At 38.3% G+C, this 18269-nt stretch overlaps 1 protein-coding gene across 1 annotated transcript in view; it reads right to left on the reverse strand.

Moving 5' to 3' along the window:
- The window catches only part of me1 (malic enzyme 1, NADP(+)-dependent, cytosolic), a 54105-nt gene that overhangs the window by 9618 nt on the left and 26218 nt on the right, over positions 1-18269 (reverse strand). The window contains exons 4-5 of the mRNA XM_072460682.1: positions 3280-3355; positions 2525-2686 (exon numbers count right to left, since the gene is read on the reverse strand). Of these exons, the coding sequence (XP_072316783.1) occupies positions 2525-2686; positions 3280-3355 (238 nt within the window). The remainder of the gene's footprint in view (positions 1-2524; positions 2687-3279; positions 3356-18269) is intronic.

Raw genomic sequence — 18269 nt, forward strand, 5'->3', positions numbered from 1 at the left:
AGAGAGTTATCATTGACTTAAGCAGGACTAATACAGGATCATTACAAAGACCAAACAAGGTCTTAACCAGGAGCTAATCCATCACTATGTTGTGCACTAATGGGCTGGAGGACATGACATGAATCTAATCCTAGACAATATGAAGCTTAAATGTGCAGTAAACGTTTCTGATGGAGGATTTTTGAAGTATACTGGTAGTTTAGCAATAAAACCAATTCAAACCAAATGTATCCATATATGGGACTTTCAAGGTAATAGCAATAAGTAAATAGGTTGATCTAATGGACTATACTTCCAATGTATTCCAGAGATGAGCTGTCACCTGGGCTCTCTCACTAAAATCATGACTTGACCAGCTCAAAGACCACAAGAAAAGTGCTGTGCCCACGATCTGAAATCCCTGTAGATAATCAAACAGCCCGAGAAGTGGTTAAAATTATGCAAGGATCCGTTTGGCTGTTTGGACGTATGCCAGTTCACGACTCCTTGTACCTCACATCTCCTCAAGGACAAATATAATCCCATAATGACAGCTATTTCAATAATTGGCCTGTGCTACTGCGGAGCTCACGTACTTCCTCATCTGCTCCCAACATGAATCCACATACAAAGCACATTGGCCAGCGGTCTAGACTGACTCGCATATGGATTAAGACGCATACCCAAACACAGGCACCCTATTCTACTCATTACAGGTCATTTAGCCTGTCATCTCTTCAGAATCATGAGGAAATGAAATGGAAAAGTTGGGTATAGACAAGTGGGCAGCAGTCAAATCCTTACTAAGGCATTTTAAAAAATCTAATAATGGGAATATACTATGATTAATACTGCGGCAACAAATATACTTTTTCTTCATAGCTTAAGTGACATTTTTTAGGGGGTTTGTAATGACCACAATGCACATGTTACGTTTCTGCAGCGATAAGGAGCTACAATCAATTACAACCTAAAAAATTGTAAAGAAAAATGAATAGATGATTAAATGCAAACCTTAGGATCTTAAACAATGACTTGTGGACCCAATAAATAATGCCCAGAGCTTCCATTTAGACTTGACAAAGCACTGTAGCAATGTACCATGAGCTTTTTATCCTGATTACGGTATTTATTGGCACTTAAAGCATCTTAAAACTTCAAAAAGGACTTTTTTATGACTGTCGGTACATAAACAGATTTGTGAAGAAAAACTAAGAAACAGTAGGAGATCCGGAGGGGAAACTTCATAAAGATAACTGAGGCCGGTCAAAAAGTACATAATAATAAAGATAAGTTCAGTGACAAAGGAGTTTCCAGTAGCACACATCTAACCATACACATTATGTTGCAGAGAGCATATAATGTTTAATTTAGGGTTTTCTTGGCCCTGAAGCTACAGGCCAGCTATTTCTATCTGGGTACTGCACCACATGTCAAATGCAATCCACTTGAGACACATTTGAATTACACCTGCAGGCCACAAGTTAGTTTTCTGTTGCTTATGGTAGTTTATTATCTCTGCTTGGCCTGCTGCTCCTGCATCCTTAGGCTATAATAACTAGTGTTGATATCGAGGCACAGACTTTTTTTCTCACAGTTTGAAGTATTAGTAGCATATGTTGTCCAGTGCTTGAGTTGAGATGTCAACGTGGAAGAGTGTTCATAGGTGGGAAGCAGAATGGTGCTGGCAGAGGCAGGGGTGCTTTCCCAGCTGGCACTTCTCAATGGAACCGCTGAGCTCACTGGTACAGAGGGTGTTTCCTGCTTCAAAACTGCCGGTTTTATCCAGTGGCATAATATGATGTACTATGACATTTGTAATTGAGGACAGCCAGCAGTGCTTAATGGTCTGAGAGGTGAACCCAAAACCATGCTAGGATGTTGACTATGACTATGATAAGAACTAACAACACACTACTGTCTTCTCTTCAGAATAGATAAATGCAGGTGCACCAAGGCAGAGGGGCACGTCTGTCTTTTAACACATTCAGGGTCTTGGGTTGTCAAATGGCATGTTTTGAGTGTACAAATATAAAAACTCTACGCCTATCATGATCATTACTACCGGTATATTGACTTATACTGATCATTCAATAAATAATATTTTTGGGGGGCTCAATATTTATCATGTGTAATTTTTTTGTGCAAACATTTTTGTTATTGCCGGTATGTAGTGCAACAAGATTTGAGCAGTAGAGGGTTGAGTAACTATAGATACAACTAAAGTAATTATGGATACTAAATCATTAAGTGTTTAATTATGTTATTTATTTATCTATTTGTTGCAGCTCATCTTTTTTCAACAATATTATACATTTCAAAAAGGGTTTACTGTGATTATCCGGCTGTTGAGATAATGTGTCAGCAACGTAAAATTGTTTCAATATTATCATTTATTGCGATAATATTCTGTAGCAATCTCTCTTTATAAACGATCTCTGGATTCAAAAATCCTAACCCCAGAAAAAGTGTATGATGGTTATTATTTGTGGCTATTACATGTGACTAAGATGAGGTTAAGTGAAGTTATTGTGGTGCATCTCACCTCGTTTTCTGTGCCCACATCCAGCATGACAGGCAGACACTGCTGGGGTGGCACCCCTCCACAGGCAGTGTACAGGGCCAGTTTACCTACTGGGATCCCCATCCCATTGCAGCCCAGGTCTCCAAGTCCGAGGATCCTCTCTCCATCTGTCACACACACAGCCTACAAACAACACAACAGACTGTAATGCTTTTAAAATGTAATGTTCTGGATGCATCACACACTTTCTTTGACCTCACTCAAGTATTTTTATGATTAGTTGATTACATTTTGTTAACCATGCAACATCTTTTACGTTTTCTTTTGCATTGACTGCTTTGTACAATATGAAAGTAGACCTGTATGTAATGAAATTAGCGTTCCAAACCAAAGTCTGCCTAAAATACTTTCCCAGTTTCTGCTGAGATATTAAAAGTAGGGCCCATTAGGTGAGCCCTGGATAAGCCCCCTGTGACATTGCGCTGCAGTGTGTCAGGGCTGTGCTAAATGCCCAGCTGCTGACAGCAATGAACAGGTGTTAGCGACTGCAAGTACATTAGACATGCCAGGGATGCCTGCTGGTGTCGTCATTGTGCACAGGGCAGATTATGATGTGCAAATATTTGAACTATACAAGAGCCAAGGAATATTTCTTAAGGTATTTTTGGGAAATTGGCCAAAATCAGCAGGTCAAGGGACACAGAACATTTCTGGTATAACCGAGGTAAGTTAAGACGCTAACGTTAGCATTTTAAAATAGGCTTTTTTGTTTTTACCTTGATGTCTTTTTCTGGCCAGTTCTGGAGAATTGAAGCAATGTGCCCTCGATCATGGACAGTGATGAACAGGCCCCTGTGATGAGAAATAAATACACATTTGGAAGATGAAACCAACATTTACAGAATAATGTAAGTTTAAAGTGTTAAAATGTCATTCGGTGACACGGGTCACATGCATTAGAAGATAATTTATCATAGACAAACATTTTCAAAATCAACCCTACAGAGAACCCTGTATAATGTCATAAATACATTTGTCCTCAAAAAATTCATCAATGTATTTCAGTAACCCATAGTTTAAGAGCCATTTTAAACATTAATCTTATGTCTTTTGTCAGTTATCATATGATGGCATCATTCTTAGGACCCTGAATGAAGTGGACCGATTTGGCCCCTTAAATTTAGCTGGTGACACTTTTGTCCAGAGAGTATCTCAGTTGTGGTTGTCAAAGGTAACACATACAAAAACTGTTTAAAATGGTAATGATAATTAATAAAATATTTGGAATGAATGCTTAGTATGAACTGTCAATATTCATCCCTGCTTTTCTCAATAAAGGATAAATTATAGACCAGATTACAATAGAATGATAGGACATTTTCCATTCGTAATATGTCATGTGTTTCTGTGAAAAGCATCAAAACATTTAGTGCTAACATTCTTAAGTTTTAATAACTTTTACAATTTTAAAATGTTGTAAACTGTTTGCCAATAGATCTCAGTGTGTGTTTTTTGTAATTTTCAATAGTGTTAAAACAGAATTTTATTAACCAAAAAATAAAAATACTTTTTTTTTACAAGATATACAAAATAAAATATAGAAACTATATATCTAGCATGCCTTTACATTTCCATTATGGGGGATATTGAAAATTATAAAACTTCACTGATCCTTATAAACCTCCACCTAGAGGCTGTTTCAAGATAGGGAGTGAATTCTTCTCACCTTTTGAACTATGGGTTTTCTTCAACACGGACGGCACACAGAATTTCAAAGTTGTGCCCTAAGCAAGAACTCTTTGCACGGGAGTTTGTTTAGGCCCCTTTAGGCTGTCCAAATCTGCGTCCTGTTGCTACCCCCTCCTGACTGGTTCTCTTACTCAATCCTTAGTGTCTCGTGCTTCTGGACAATCCATGTGTGAAGGGATTATGTCAGTGTGTGAGGTCCCTTTTGCAGGCAGCACATCCAACTGGAATGGGCTTTCATATGATCCACACAGCATGATAGTAAAAATGTGGACTGCTCATTAAAAGGACAGCCTGGTCAAAAAACGCAGAAAATATAGAACATAGGTAAAAATGTCCAAGCGTGAAACTACTTCTTGGAGAATGAACAGATGTTTTTTTTTTTTTATTAATGGTACTTGTAGCAAATCCATAATGTTTTATTATGTGTGAACATATAAGAGAGCAAATCCCCTTTAACTGACTCATTAACAAGCCATGTACAATATGAGCTTCAAGAATCACAAAGTTGTAAGATCAATGATGGCTATATTATTCTCCATAGGCCAACATGAAAAACAGAGACTTTCACACAGTTATCCACACATTTTAGATCGTTCTAGCATGAGTGTAAAACTGCTTATTAAACTTGGAGAGTGTAGTAACTCCTGCCTGTAAGCAAGAACGTTTGATGCTAAAGCCAAATGACCCAACCAAACTGAGTAGAGTCAAATATAGGTTCTTAATGAACACATAGAATGCACCAAAAACAATACAACATGGAGAAATGAAGGTTTCTGGCAAATCACTTAATACCAAAGATCTTTGAAGGCCAAAAATGTCACTTGAGGTCTACAATATATACGTACTTGGGAGGTGGGATGAACCTTTGTCAGAGCAAACAATTGGAGGAATGAAGAGACACAAACTGGCACAGTGCAGTAGTGCAATACAATTACAACAATTAGAGCTAAACTAAAATAAATTACTGCCATTATTAATACTGAGCAAGCCCACGCTGTAAAACTAGTGCCCCATTTAAATTCATCAGTAATACTAGAAAGGTAGAGATAACTTCAGCCATTATGTCCTCTAAAAGGCCAACTTGTATCTCCTCAAAGAAATTCTCTCCCTAATTATAGATTATTTTCTTAATATAATAGATGGCTCATTAGAAAGCGGTTATGTCCCACAGTCATTAAACCATTATTAAAAAAGCCTTGTCTTGATCCTTGAAAGAGTCATAGTTAAACAGCTTTGTCGCCACCTACAGGACAATTATTTATTTGAAGTTTTCCAGGTTCAGAGCTCACCACAGCACTGAAACTGCACTCGCTAAATTTGGAAATGATTTTAGATATCTGCTGAAGATGGACTGGTCCCAATCCTGGTTCTACTGGACCTGAGTGCAGCGTTTGACACCATCGGCCACAACATTACTACTGCAGAGGTTTATCAGATAGGTACCAGTTTGTTAATGTAAACCAGAGCTCCTCACCTTAATCTACTCAGATTACTCGATTACCGATCAGGTAGACAGATAAGTGCTCGCGTAAAGGATGAAAAAAACTGGATGATACTTAATTATTAACTTAATCCTGTAAAAAAAAATATCTGTGAGACTCTTTATCTGAGCAGATACACTGGACAATGTCAGTGTAGCCTCCTGTTCTACTTTAAGAAAGCTTGGAGTCTTATTTGACCAGGAGCTCTCATTCAAGGCACATATAAATCAAGCCTGTAAAATAGCTATAATTAGCGTAATATCGATAAAATTTGAAAAATCTTGCCTAAAAGTGATGCTGAAAAACGCATTCATGCATTTGTAATGTCTAGATTAGACTACTGTAACTACCTGCTCGCAGCGTGTCCTAAAAGCTCCATAAAAAGCAACTGGTTCAAAATGCAGCAGAAAGATTACTAACAGGAACAAAAAGAAGAGCGCACATTACGCTGGTGCTGGAGTCTCTTAACTGGCTCCCTGTTGAGTTTAGAATCAAATTTAAAGTTCACCTCCTGACTTATAAGGCCATACATAACTTGGCCCCATCCCACCTCAAAGCTGCTGTAGTACCTTATCATATATCATCCACCTTCTGGTGGTCCCAAGAGTCTCTAAAAGCACAGTTGGAGGTAAGAGCGTTTAGCTACCAAGCTCCTGTATCATCTCCTGTCCATGTTAAAGAGGCGGACACAGTCCCTTCATTTAAGACCAGACTTAAAATGTTCCTCTTTGAATTAGTAACATACATAAAAAACCTATAGTTTTTTAGCTACGCTGCCCTAGCAGCAACATGCTGGAGGAAGAATGGCAGCTTGAGCATTATCCTCTCCTTTTTCCTACTTTCCCTACCAACAATATTTAATATTTTAGTTCATCTGTAGTCTGTTCACATGTTTTTCTCCTTCTTCCACTCCTCTCGGAGAGTCAGACACGACTGATAGTGATGACTGCACTTTAGATGCCCCATCTCATGACCCTGACCTATAGACTATAGATGCTCTTCAACTGCCTGGAGGAACGCTTTCTACTCTAGATGAACAGCACTCATCTGCAAATGAACATCTGCAGCCTGTCTGTCTGTGGGAGTAGGATCTCTCCTTCACTGTGGTTCTCCCCGACGTTTCTACTTTTCCCCTCAGGGTTTTTTATAGTTTTTTGCCGAGAAGGAGGGTCCAAGAACAGGGGATGCTGGGACAGTTATCCATTTGATAAATTCCTGTTAACATCTTTTAATCCGCTTCTCTATGTAATTGTCGCCCATTGAGGAAACTGCTGTTGTGATTTTGGTCATTACAAAAACAAATTGAATGGAACAACAGATGGTGTGTTGGTGAAAAAATCAAGACAGACCGACAGAAAGTAAATGAGAAATGTCTTTGAATACAGATTATACTGATCTAGACTGATCATAACTGAAGAATGCTACAAAGGGGCACTGCCGTCACTGAAATAATGTTTGGCCTCAGTCATCACAGCCTTTGAAGATAATCACAAGATGTTTTGCACCAAGGAGTATAATATATAGAATATGAAAGCTATCACTGACAACATACAGCAACCTTTATTGTTTAATGTTTTAAAAATTCTAAACATTTAACAAAAACACAAACAAGACCAGACATTACAGAGATAATTTTTTTTTAATTAAATTAGAAGCCATCCAAAGAAAATTGTGACATATGAATAAACTGCAGAATTAAACATTGAAAGTTTTAAACAATAATCATTGTAGCACAGGTGATTTGGGCAGGTATTCCAAGATTGAAATTGTGTATCTTTAAGTTATAACTTTATGTTGTTTACTGTTTTGTCTGTTAGCTCAGTGTCTAGGAAAGATTACTACCCAGATATTCCTTTGCAACTCAATGTCCTTTGAGTCCAAATATGCCCTATTGCTGGTGACCGAACAGCAGTGGTCTAATTTTCTGGCAGAATGAATGGCTACAAAGAGTGTGGCTGCGTTCAGAGGAGGAGAGAATAAAGTAAACAACCTGGCAACCAGAAAGTGTTGTGCCCAATGACCTGTGGTTCAACACAAAACACACCCAAGTGACCAACCCGGGATGATGGGTGGAAGGGAGCACTGAGGAGAAACAGTGTGACCCCAAAACAGAGCGTCCCACAAGCGTTGACCCGTGTTCTCACAAAACACCTCCAATCGCCACCTCTGAAGCCCCCCAATGGCATAACCTTAATCTTCACACTGCAGTTAGCAAGCCACGCAGGGTTGGACTGACACAATGGGCACAAATCACTGAGCAAAGCCTGTGAAAATGGGGTCAAAGATCAGCGGCTGGAAACACTATGAAGTTTTGCCATTGAATTAAGCTCCAAATGGGATAAAAACAGGACACTTTTGGGCACTGCAACAGTTCTGCTTGATTGAAAATGTGTTTGATTGGACTTGAAAGAACTCGCCTCTTTTATTATGATTGTGCCCAAAGGAAGCGAAAATGTGAAGTTAGTAAGACTGCAGTTTTTATACATTTATGTAACCAGGATATTAGGAATTTCTATTGCAAGAGGGACAAAATATTACATTATAACAACTATTCTCTCGAGAATCAATAAAAAGGTTATTAGCAGTCAAAGTATCTATTCCTGAACTCAAAGGTAGCTGGGTTTTAAACTGGAAGAGCAGACCAGCTAGTCCAGGATGTTTGGAACAATGTCCTTGTCTTATGTAACAGCTAATGAAAGAGAAACACAAAATATAGACATATATCAAAGTAACTATTTGTATTTTACAGAATAAAGTTTAAATTATTATTATTGGACCAAATAAAGATGTAATGCCTCATATTGTCAAGGTTGGCATGGCTGATGGTTCAAATGTTTTACTATGATGCAATAGAACAGTTTTATCAGTTATACAGAGACAGATTTAACTCTGGGACTGATGTAATCCTCTCCCAAAGGTCACTGCAGTGCTACACACACAATTAGCTCTGACATGCACTGGAAGATATGTCTGTAAACACTCGAGTGCTCTCTGCGGCATTAAAATCCACTGAAAGATAAAACCTCTACTGTTTTAGTATAGATCTGATTTTTCTTGAATTATTTGCAACGTACTGCAAATCATCTGGGGGTCAGCACGGGGACTGTTTCTACCTAGTAAAAGGATTAAGTGGACGTTAGTTGAATCCGCACCAACTAATTCAGAGCAAATATTTTGATGAAAGAGTTCATACAAGTTTACAAAGATTATTTTAAATATATCATTTGGACGTTAGTGATAAGTAGCTTGCAATGAAAAATATTACAGCACAGTAGGAATCCTTTGGTTTAACATCAAAATACAGCTGAAATGACACATCTATTCTGTGGGGGGGTTCCTTGTGGTGATCCAGAGCACTTTATGCAAGTTTCAACATGGCTAATAGGCCAAAGTTAACACAAAAGAGCCAGTCACAAGGATGCTATTTTCAGGGTTTGGCAGTTCAATGTACAAAAACAGCACAATCCTAATTTGGAAGAGCACTAAATGTTTCAAGCAGAAAACAAGAGACAATATCTGTTCATTCTTAAAGCAGTTGGTATTTTTTGTACAAGAGGTAAAAAATAAATAAATAAATAAATGCTTATTGACCTTTTGTAACTATCCAACTTCTAGTGCTGATGCTAGTACTTTTTCTTTTCTCCGGTATAGTTTCTTTATCCATTGTTGAGCTCCGTGCACCTTGAATTTCCACAGAGATTTCCACATTTTTCTGTTGTTCCTTCAGAAAAAGAAGCTTTTGTGCCATACTGAGGGCTGGACGTTTGTGTTTTCACAAGCAACAAGAAGCAAGTGTACTTTGTCATTTTTGTTCAACACCAAGCTCTCATCACTTGGAAATGAATAATGACGGGCAGGAATCCTCTGTCCAATGTGTATTTTCCTATTACCGCCTCGTGTCTAAGTCTGAAGGGACAATGCACTCTTCTTCTCCCCTCACACTGTCCACGACATGCTCAGGCTATAACAAGAATTCTGCACAAGTTCTCCAAACTACTCAGCACTTCATCTGACTTAACCTCTCTCTCTGCACAGACATGGGACAGTTCAATGTTTTTAACCCACCCTTACTTCATTCCACTGCATCTGACTGAAATCTATCTTCACACTGATCGTTCTTTCTGACGTAACCAGGATATGAGGGTATTTGAGGGCAAAATGAAGCCAACCCGATGAAGGTTTCATCACTTTGGGTTACATGCCAAATGGAGCATAACGTAAGCCCCTTTTAAAATGTGTCTACAGAGGGATTTAAAGAGGGTGATTAGAATGACAGAAAAGCAGTGATGTATTACATGTGGGCGCAGGCAGTGGTTTGGGCAGGAGTCGGGCAGTTTACTACAACTTGACTTCTAGACTTTGAGCGTGTTCAAAAGATTGATACTGGCAAAAAGGTTATTGGGCTACAGCAGAAAGAGAAAACAGCAGATATTATACCGGCAAAATAAACAACATATTGTCTAAGTATAATGTATTTCATGATTATAAATTAGAATATATATATATCAAATATTAACGACACACAAAAAGAAGTTCAATCTTGAGAGAAAATTATGGTTTGAAGGAAAAGCAAAGTGTGTCTTGGAGAGACATTTTGAGACTTTAGTTTAAATCTTTATACCCTAAAGATGCACAATAGATTTATTAAATACACTCCCTTTTAGGACTGGGTGATATGGAAAAAATAAATATATACATTTTTTCCTTGTATTGATCAATCTCGATTTTCAATTTGATTTGATTTATTCTTTTCAAAAACAAAAATATATTTTAGTAATGGTTTCATGAACAGAAACTACACAGGCCTTTGATCTGTGCCATTTAACACACCAGTAAAAAAAATACAAAAATCTTTCACCAAAATCTCATTCTGCTCCAAACCCCATGTTTTTACTGACAGAATATTGGCCGTGGACCTCTAGATTCAAAAACCCTCACTGACAACATGACTGAATGTCGATTAATTAATTAATGAATTTAGTGCCTAGCCCTAATCCTTTTGTTTAAATGTATACTATCCAATCACAGGAAGACAATCACCAGTATTCTTCTCTAGCTGTGCCAAAGCATGGACAAATGAAGATAACTGCAGGAACAGCTTCTGGCGTAAAGCATTATACACCAAATCAACTTCTAAATGAGTGCCTGTTTGCTTTGATGATCCCAGAGTGAAAATGCAAAAGGGAATGCATACACGCAGACAGGCAGAGAGACTAAAAGGAGACGTTTTAAGACAGAAGAGAGCTTGATAATGACATCAAGAGACTGGAATGTAACACTTCATATGTAACCAAAGCATATGAGTCATCACCATCGCTGACTACTGTAGCTAATGGGGTTGAAAGAGCAGTGGTCAAACGTCCAGACGACTGCAGCAGATACAGTATCAGCTTCAGCCAGACTTACCTAAATAAGAGGAGGAAAAGTCTCGCTCCAAACCCTGCAAAAGAAATCAGAGCCACAAAACCTGATGAACTCAGTGGCTATTAGACTCTACTGTTAGCAAAGTTTCCAATCATTTCTAACCATTTCCGGACTTTATGAGAATGCTGATAGTGATAAGCTTGACATGCAATTAATGACATTAATGTTTATGTGCAAACTGAGGTTTTCAGCAACTGTGGCCAGAACAAGTTCAAAGTTTGAATGGAATTTGCAGAATCTTACAAACTAAAATCCTCCAGAAATATTACAGTATTATTATACAGTAATTATACAGTATATCACAAAAGTAATGAAGTATTAAAGGATCCACAGAATGCATTACGTTTTACAAGTACAACGTTAATGTTAAAAATGTGAATGGCTAAGATTGTATGCTCTTATTGATTAAAGCACACACACACTCATTTGAATGTTTGGATCTCAGAAAAGACTTCCTCGGTTCCTTGGATGCGGTGTATATGACGTACAGTCCTGAGGTATATCTCTGAAGCTTACAGACAAATCTGGATCTAATTTCATGGGACATCTGGGTTAGAGGCAAGAAAGTGTCAGTCTGTTCTTTAGACAGACGGAGAAGTGCTTTGAGAGTATCCTTTTCTTATAGCAGGACATATAATTCACACTCGACGAGACTACAACTGTCATATTTTGCTTCTCAGTAATAAAACTATAACTTACAATACACTTTTATCCACTGAGGACACATTGGATTAGCTGAGAAACATTGGAAATACTTCACATTTTATATCAGTCATGCATATATTTAAAAAATATGTGCGGCTTAAAGATTTTGGAGGGAGATAATTGAAAATGACATGACTTAAGCTGTAGCCTTAAATAAAGAGATGCAGGTTTCTAAACCAAAAAGTGATAGCTCAGGGCTTAGGTCACTGCCGTATAAGGAAAAAGGATCAAGACCTGCAAGTTATCGGAGGTCAACCTCCAGTCACACTTATCAGACTGTCATGAAATGTCATGAACCTGGACATTTTCTAGAAACATTTTTTCTATTGAGAGGAGCCGAAAAACTTTACATAATAGTATCTACAGAAGTATATACTACATTTTACATGAAGCAGCCGGTTTTAAGGATTCTCAAAAACACATGATCGTACATACATTATATATCCAGTAAATTAAACTAAAGATTTTGTCAGTGTGAATTGTCTCTTTATGTTGTAAATCTGACAGTGAAAGAGTAAAGTCTGAATAAAGATGTAACATTTCATCCAGGTTCACAAAAAAATAGCTCGACTTGGCCACTATTATTTTTTCTGTCCAGACTCCAGCGAGTGAGCAGAAGAAAACACACAGCATGCATGACTAACTTATGTCAAAGGCTTTGCTTTGTTAGAACTGATCCAATATTCTGAATCAACAGCGCTTTCTAATATAATCAGTTGCGAATCCAACAAGCTGGACCATAAAGTGCGGGGTGACAGTTTTGTGGCAGAAAGTATTTGCTCAATCAAGCATTAAATTATTCAAACAAACAAAAACTTGTTTAGATATTCACTCACGTCTGAGATATGTAAATTCAGACGTTTGTGTCATCATGAGACTATGCACAGCCCAAAACATGTGGTGTGGGAGCTAGTGGATATTATCAAGCTAATGCAAGACAGTTCTGCTATAGCTCTGAGCCAAGCCTTCTGATTGGTGTAAACCATCCAAGTGTCCCCTTTCTTTTTGCTAAATAAAGCTAATAAAAATAATCTATGGTCAAAGATGTCTTGGCTATCAACAGTAACAAAGTCCTATCTGTAGATAAGAGATTAACCGTGGTTAGTGAATAATTGTTTTATTATAAATCAAACTTAACTTCTAGTTGAAAGAAAGTAATCAAAAAGGTAGATTACATTTAGGAGCAATCTGTATAATCAGATGAGTTTTTCTAACTAATCTGACCAACATTGATAAGCATACAGAGTTTTCTGTATTGTGTCATACCATTATATTTAAACCTATTACAATCCCCATGAGAATAAGTCCAGAGGGTCACGGGGTGAAAGGACTGCACAAAGCCAGTGCTTTGCTTTGGCTTGTAAAATGTCATCTCCAACATCTGCTCTTTTGGCACTACGGCAACACAAACACATTTCAGCCATGACAGGGGCAATAAAGCAGTGATAGATGCATTGAAATTCACAGGCACTTTGAGGGTTGTGAGAGCCACTGCAACAGTCATTATGGCACAAATAACATTGTTAAAATATATAGAACAGAAAGGAACAAAATAGTGCAAGAAGCTAAAATATAAAGGCAGGAAAATGACAGAATTTAACACTTTAAATGATAATAATAGTTGTTGGCAGGGAAACTTTACTTATTTTTATAAGTTTGTTCCGCTCTCTTTTCCACATTTTCAAATTGACTGCTTAGGTCAGTCTAACTGATATTGCCTACATTTACAACACTATGGTATTTTTCATAACTTACAAACCAGGCTGAGAGGTTCAGAGACATCAGAAATGGGATCAGTCCTTTTTCCACCGGAGGAAGGCTGTAGAAATACTGCTGTTGTGCACCAAACAAACCAGTGGAGACAGTAAGGAAAGCAGCCAAAACGATCTGCACTCTGTAATTTAGGTCTTTAGTGATGGCGTCTGAAAAATGCACTGGAAAAAGCAGTTAATAGCATCTAGCTGCATATTACTCTGGACAGTGAATAATCTTAAGTCTTTTTCCTTGCAAACTAAAATCTGGGGTCTTTGTTTAAGCAAGTTTATTAGAAAGAACAAAGAGATTGGAAAAAATATACAAAAAGAGAACACAACAAGAAATTGTATACAGCAATAGTGATTTCCAGCTGAACAGACAAGATTCCTTCAGATATTTAGCAAAAATATACTGCATATGAATCTGTTTTATGCAGCCCGAGTGATTCTGGGAGAAAGTGTTCATAAAAATATTTAATTACACTACTTCCACCATGGTCTCACGCAATTTGTTATATAACATTGAATATAATCAGTGTAACAGATATGAACAAATACAATTAAAACCATTATTGTCCAGGCAAGTATACTTAAATGTACAATATGGTTCTGTGAAACATCACCAAATCCTATTACCATCAATGACAAGGCCGCCAGGTTTTTCAAGCCTCTTGTTTAAAACGTGTATTTAGCTTGAGTGCTTTCCGTTTATTCAACGGTGCAGTGGAAATGGCAATCAGCTACATTTGTGTTTTTTCTCATGGTGTCAGTGGTAAAAATGTACTCCATGCCATTATAAGTGCTCTGGCTATTAATGCAAATGTTTACTTCAGCAGAGGTCAATATAGTTTCAATGTATTCCATTCTTCCCACATCTGAGTATTTTGTGTCTTGGAGTCAACCAAAACGTCACAACAGCAGTAAAAAAATACATCGACCTAAGTCACGTAATCAGTCATAACCACCAAAAGGATAATCAGTGGAAAAAGTGGTTGAACCAAGAGTTCTGGTTGTAATTAGGTCACCACAGTTCAATAAGCACATCGTTTTTTGGATGTCATCTTTTTGTGTGACTCTATACACAATCCAAGTAAACTGTGAGTATTCTACAAACTGCATTTTGTGCTCAACAGTGTCACGTTACAACTTAATCATGCTTTTCAATTGGCTTTATGATTTAAGAAGGGCTTAATTCTTTGACTATTAAGGAAAGGCTTTGCAATATAAACTACTAATATTTAGTCTATACTATAGGAAAGACCTTTGGCCACTCCAGTCCCAGTAAAACCTCCCGGACCAGACTGGGTCTTCCTGTGTGGATGCTTTCCTCCGTGTCTGGGTGTATTTCTTCTGGTTTCTCCCATGAACAAAAAACATCCACAAGGTAAAATCATCCAGGTACAGTCCTGACCAAGCCTAGCACAAAGATCTGGAGATGAGGCTCCAGGTACATTGACCACTGCTCCTGAGGAGATGCCCCAGCGGCACTGGATAATGGGTCAAAGCAGAGGACAAATTAGCCTATGGGGAACCTTAACCTTAACCTCAAAGAACTGTAGGCTTTGCGATGTGATAATTGCTGTAGGCAAATTAGTGATTTTACTTAAATTGGGACATGGTACAGAACATAATTCTGCCATCTATAAAAAATAAGTTTATATAGTTGCAACCATGAACATGATTTATTTGAGAATGTGCACTGCATTTGGTTATCTACAGTAAGTTATTCCCATGTAATGCATAACCTTCCTTATCATATATAAAAGAGGGTTTTTCTTCTTTGTTTTCATGAAAGCTGAACCAATCTTAACACCAGCACATCTCCTGGGAAGTGGTGTGTATATCATACTTTCCACACTTTGACAGGCAGCCGTAGTTGCACACACAAGCGCTGAACATTCAACCTGAACCAGGAATTCACTAATGCCTGGCAAAGATCATCTATCACCATCAGCATGATAAATCTGTTTCTGTCACTTCCCCCGGAGCCCCTTGATGGAGCTTGTGTCTTACATAAAAAGCGCCTTTTATAAGTTTATTTAGACTCTGGGTTGCACTACACCACAGCATTAAGGCAAACACTGGCAATGACTGAAGTATACCTAATTACTTTAATGCAATAGTTGGGATCATTTTCCCTCTACAAAACATTATCATTCATCACCAGTGAGTTTGGAGCTGTCAACCAAAGCACACAACCTACATTTAAGTTGAAAACAAAAACGTAGTACACAGTAAGTTTCTGTGCCAAAACAATGTGTGCGCTTATGAGCTTAAACAGTAATAAACGTCAGCGTGTCCACAAATCTCCTCATGCGGTGAATGTAGGGCTTTCTACTCGCCCTCCTCCCTGCCTCGGAACTACTCGGAGATCACTGAATCATCACTGAATCAACCCTGTTTTGACACCTAATGACGCTTGACATTTGACCCTGGTTACTGAGCACCGTGTTGAGGCAGATTAGCAGTTCAATTCACAGGGAGAAGCCGCTACTGTCATTCATAAAGGAATTGGAACTGGAAGCTTATGATTAACTGTAATCGGCTACAGTGGTGGTCCTATAGGAAGACACACAATGGTAAACTCTTAGTAAAGTAGCTATGGGAGTTTATGGACCAGATATCTTCAGCAGGTAGCGCACTAACAGGGGGCGGCCGGTCTTATCCCCCGATACAGAAACATCACTCCTGAGCTTCTGGCAGAGAATCTTGGCCCACTGCCCTTTGGGAGGGTGGGAGTGTATGAGATGACTCCTTCAGTCTGAGCATGAGAGAGCCAGCGAGAATGCTAGGAATATTTTTTTCCACATAGTTGTTCAGTGCTGAGGGAGAGGGAGCTGTTAGGAAGTGTAATAGAGAATGAGAGTTTCCAGGTTTTTTAAGTACTCAAGGTGACTATTAAAAGAAGTACTTATTAGACACCATTAGAAACTATACAGGTCACAGCTGCTGTTGAAAACTCGCCCAATAATGCATACAGATTTTTTCTGAGCTGATGTGTTAGAATCCATAAATCTAAAAAAAATGTCTAATGGCAAAGGTGTGATGTCTGTAACCGAACAGAGCAACGTATAAGAAGATTTGTTTGTTCAAGTCAGAATGGATGTCGATTATATGGCCTCTTTGTCCACAAACCAAACGCATCTGAAGCGCAACACCGCCGCTATACACGGTCAAATTAATTTACCATTTCTTGTGTGAATATGATATATCAGAGCCGCAGTCACGTTGCATCTCAAAAGTACTGCTGCTTTTTCTTTTTCTTACAACCTATAACTTTTCCCGTTTGTAAAATAGTACTAGTGTTGTTTCTCTTACCTATTCTCAGTGGACTATGTAAGTGGTGGATTGTTCAAAAGTAAATGTACTGTACTTGAGTAAAAAGGCCATTGTGACATTCTGCCTAAAAGAATTGAGTTATAGACCGGATTTTAACAAGATAAATTAAGTTATGAATTCAGTTGCTTCATTTGACCAATGTTTATCACAATTCTTTATCAAAATCATATTTGATGCTGTAGTGCTCAAATATATATGTGAAATATATATAAATTAGATCTTCAAAGTGACTAATCCACAATGCATCATAAGATTAGTGGGGTTAAGAGGCTGTGAAGCTCAGATCTGGGTTGTAGAGGGATAGGGCCAAGTAAAACACTATGCTATGCTGGGCTGAACCCCGTCAGAGAGAGAGGTTACTTGAATCAAATAAAAAAGCTGGGGGGAGAGCAGACACTTGCAGAGCTCTGAGTGTGATAGACTGAAGCATGTTTGCAGAAGAAGATGGTCTAACAGGAGCCAAATTCACTCAAGGTGAACTCATTTCAACAGCTTAAAGCAGTCTGCCTCAAGCTCAGCTGTCCAACCAAACTGCAGCTGGAGTAGCTACCGCAAAGTACAGATTGGGTTCAGGGCTAATGGCATTACTGACAAGCAATACCAAAATATAGAAAAGGTTAAAGTAATTCCACTGCCTAAAATACAGCCTACTACATTTATATTTTTTCGAAGGCCTCAGACCCAGATCCTACCTTAAAATTTGGAAGATACCTGGTCCAGCTTTGAAGCCAGAATACACACTTCTTCAATTCTTTATGAAGAGTGAGTCTGGTCACCACTTCCTCCGTCACGTCTCGAGCCAAAATCAAACTGATTTATTTATTTCAGTGACGTATGTGAAACAAATTACTTTGATTTGGCAAAAATATGCAATGTTTTCAGTCCCCTGAGAATTTTTTGTCCTTTATTTCTTTTGTTTAAAGGTTGAATGGACGATTTTTTTTGACCAAAACTGAGTTTTATTTCCTCGTGGAGTGGACTGCCGATTAGTCCTGCCACGTATCAATCATAAAACGCACTTACCGCTCACCTGCAGCCGCGTGTGGCTCGTCCCCACGTTTCTGCGTGTCTAAGCGCATTGATCTATCATAATATAGTTCCCTCAGTGTACGAGACAAAATGAAGACGGAGAATGACTGTTCGAGCTGACGCAGAAGAAGAAGGAAATCTACGGGAGACGAGAGATGCGATGAGATCCGTTGCGCTAATAAACAAACGCACTTGTGTGTTGTATCAGTTCGCACGGGGGAGTGCGTATGCGCACTTCTGCCTGCGTTCTCAAATCGCCGAAAAATCGTCCATTGCGCCTTTAAG

Source organism: Eucyclogobius newberryi, unplaced genomic scaffold, assembly GCF_026437365.1.
Source record: "Eucyclogobius newberryi isolate DKJ021-1_F unplaced genomic scaffold, fEucNew1.0.hap1 SCAF_3, whole genome shotgun sequence".
In the NCBI taxonomy this organism is placed as follows: Eukaryota; Metazoa; Chordata; class Actinopteri; order Gobiiformes; family Gobiidae; genus Eucyclogobius; species Eucyclogobius newberryi.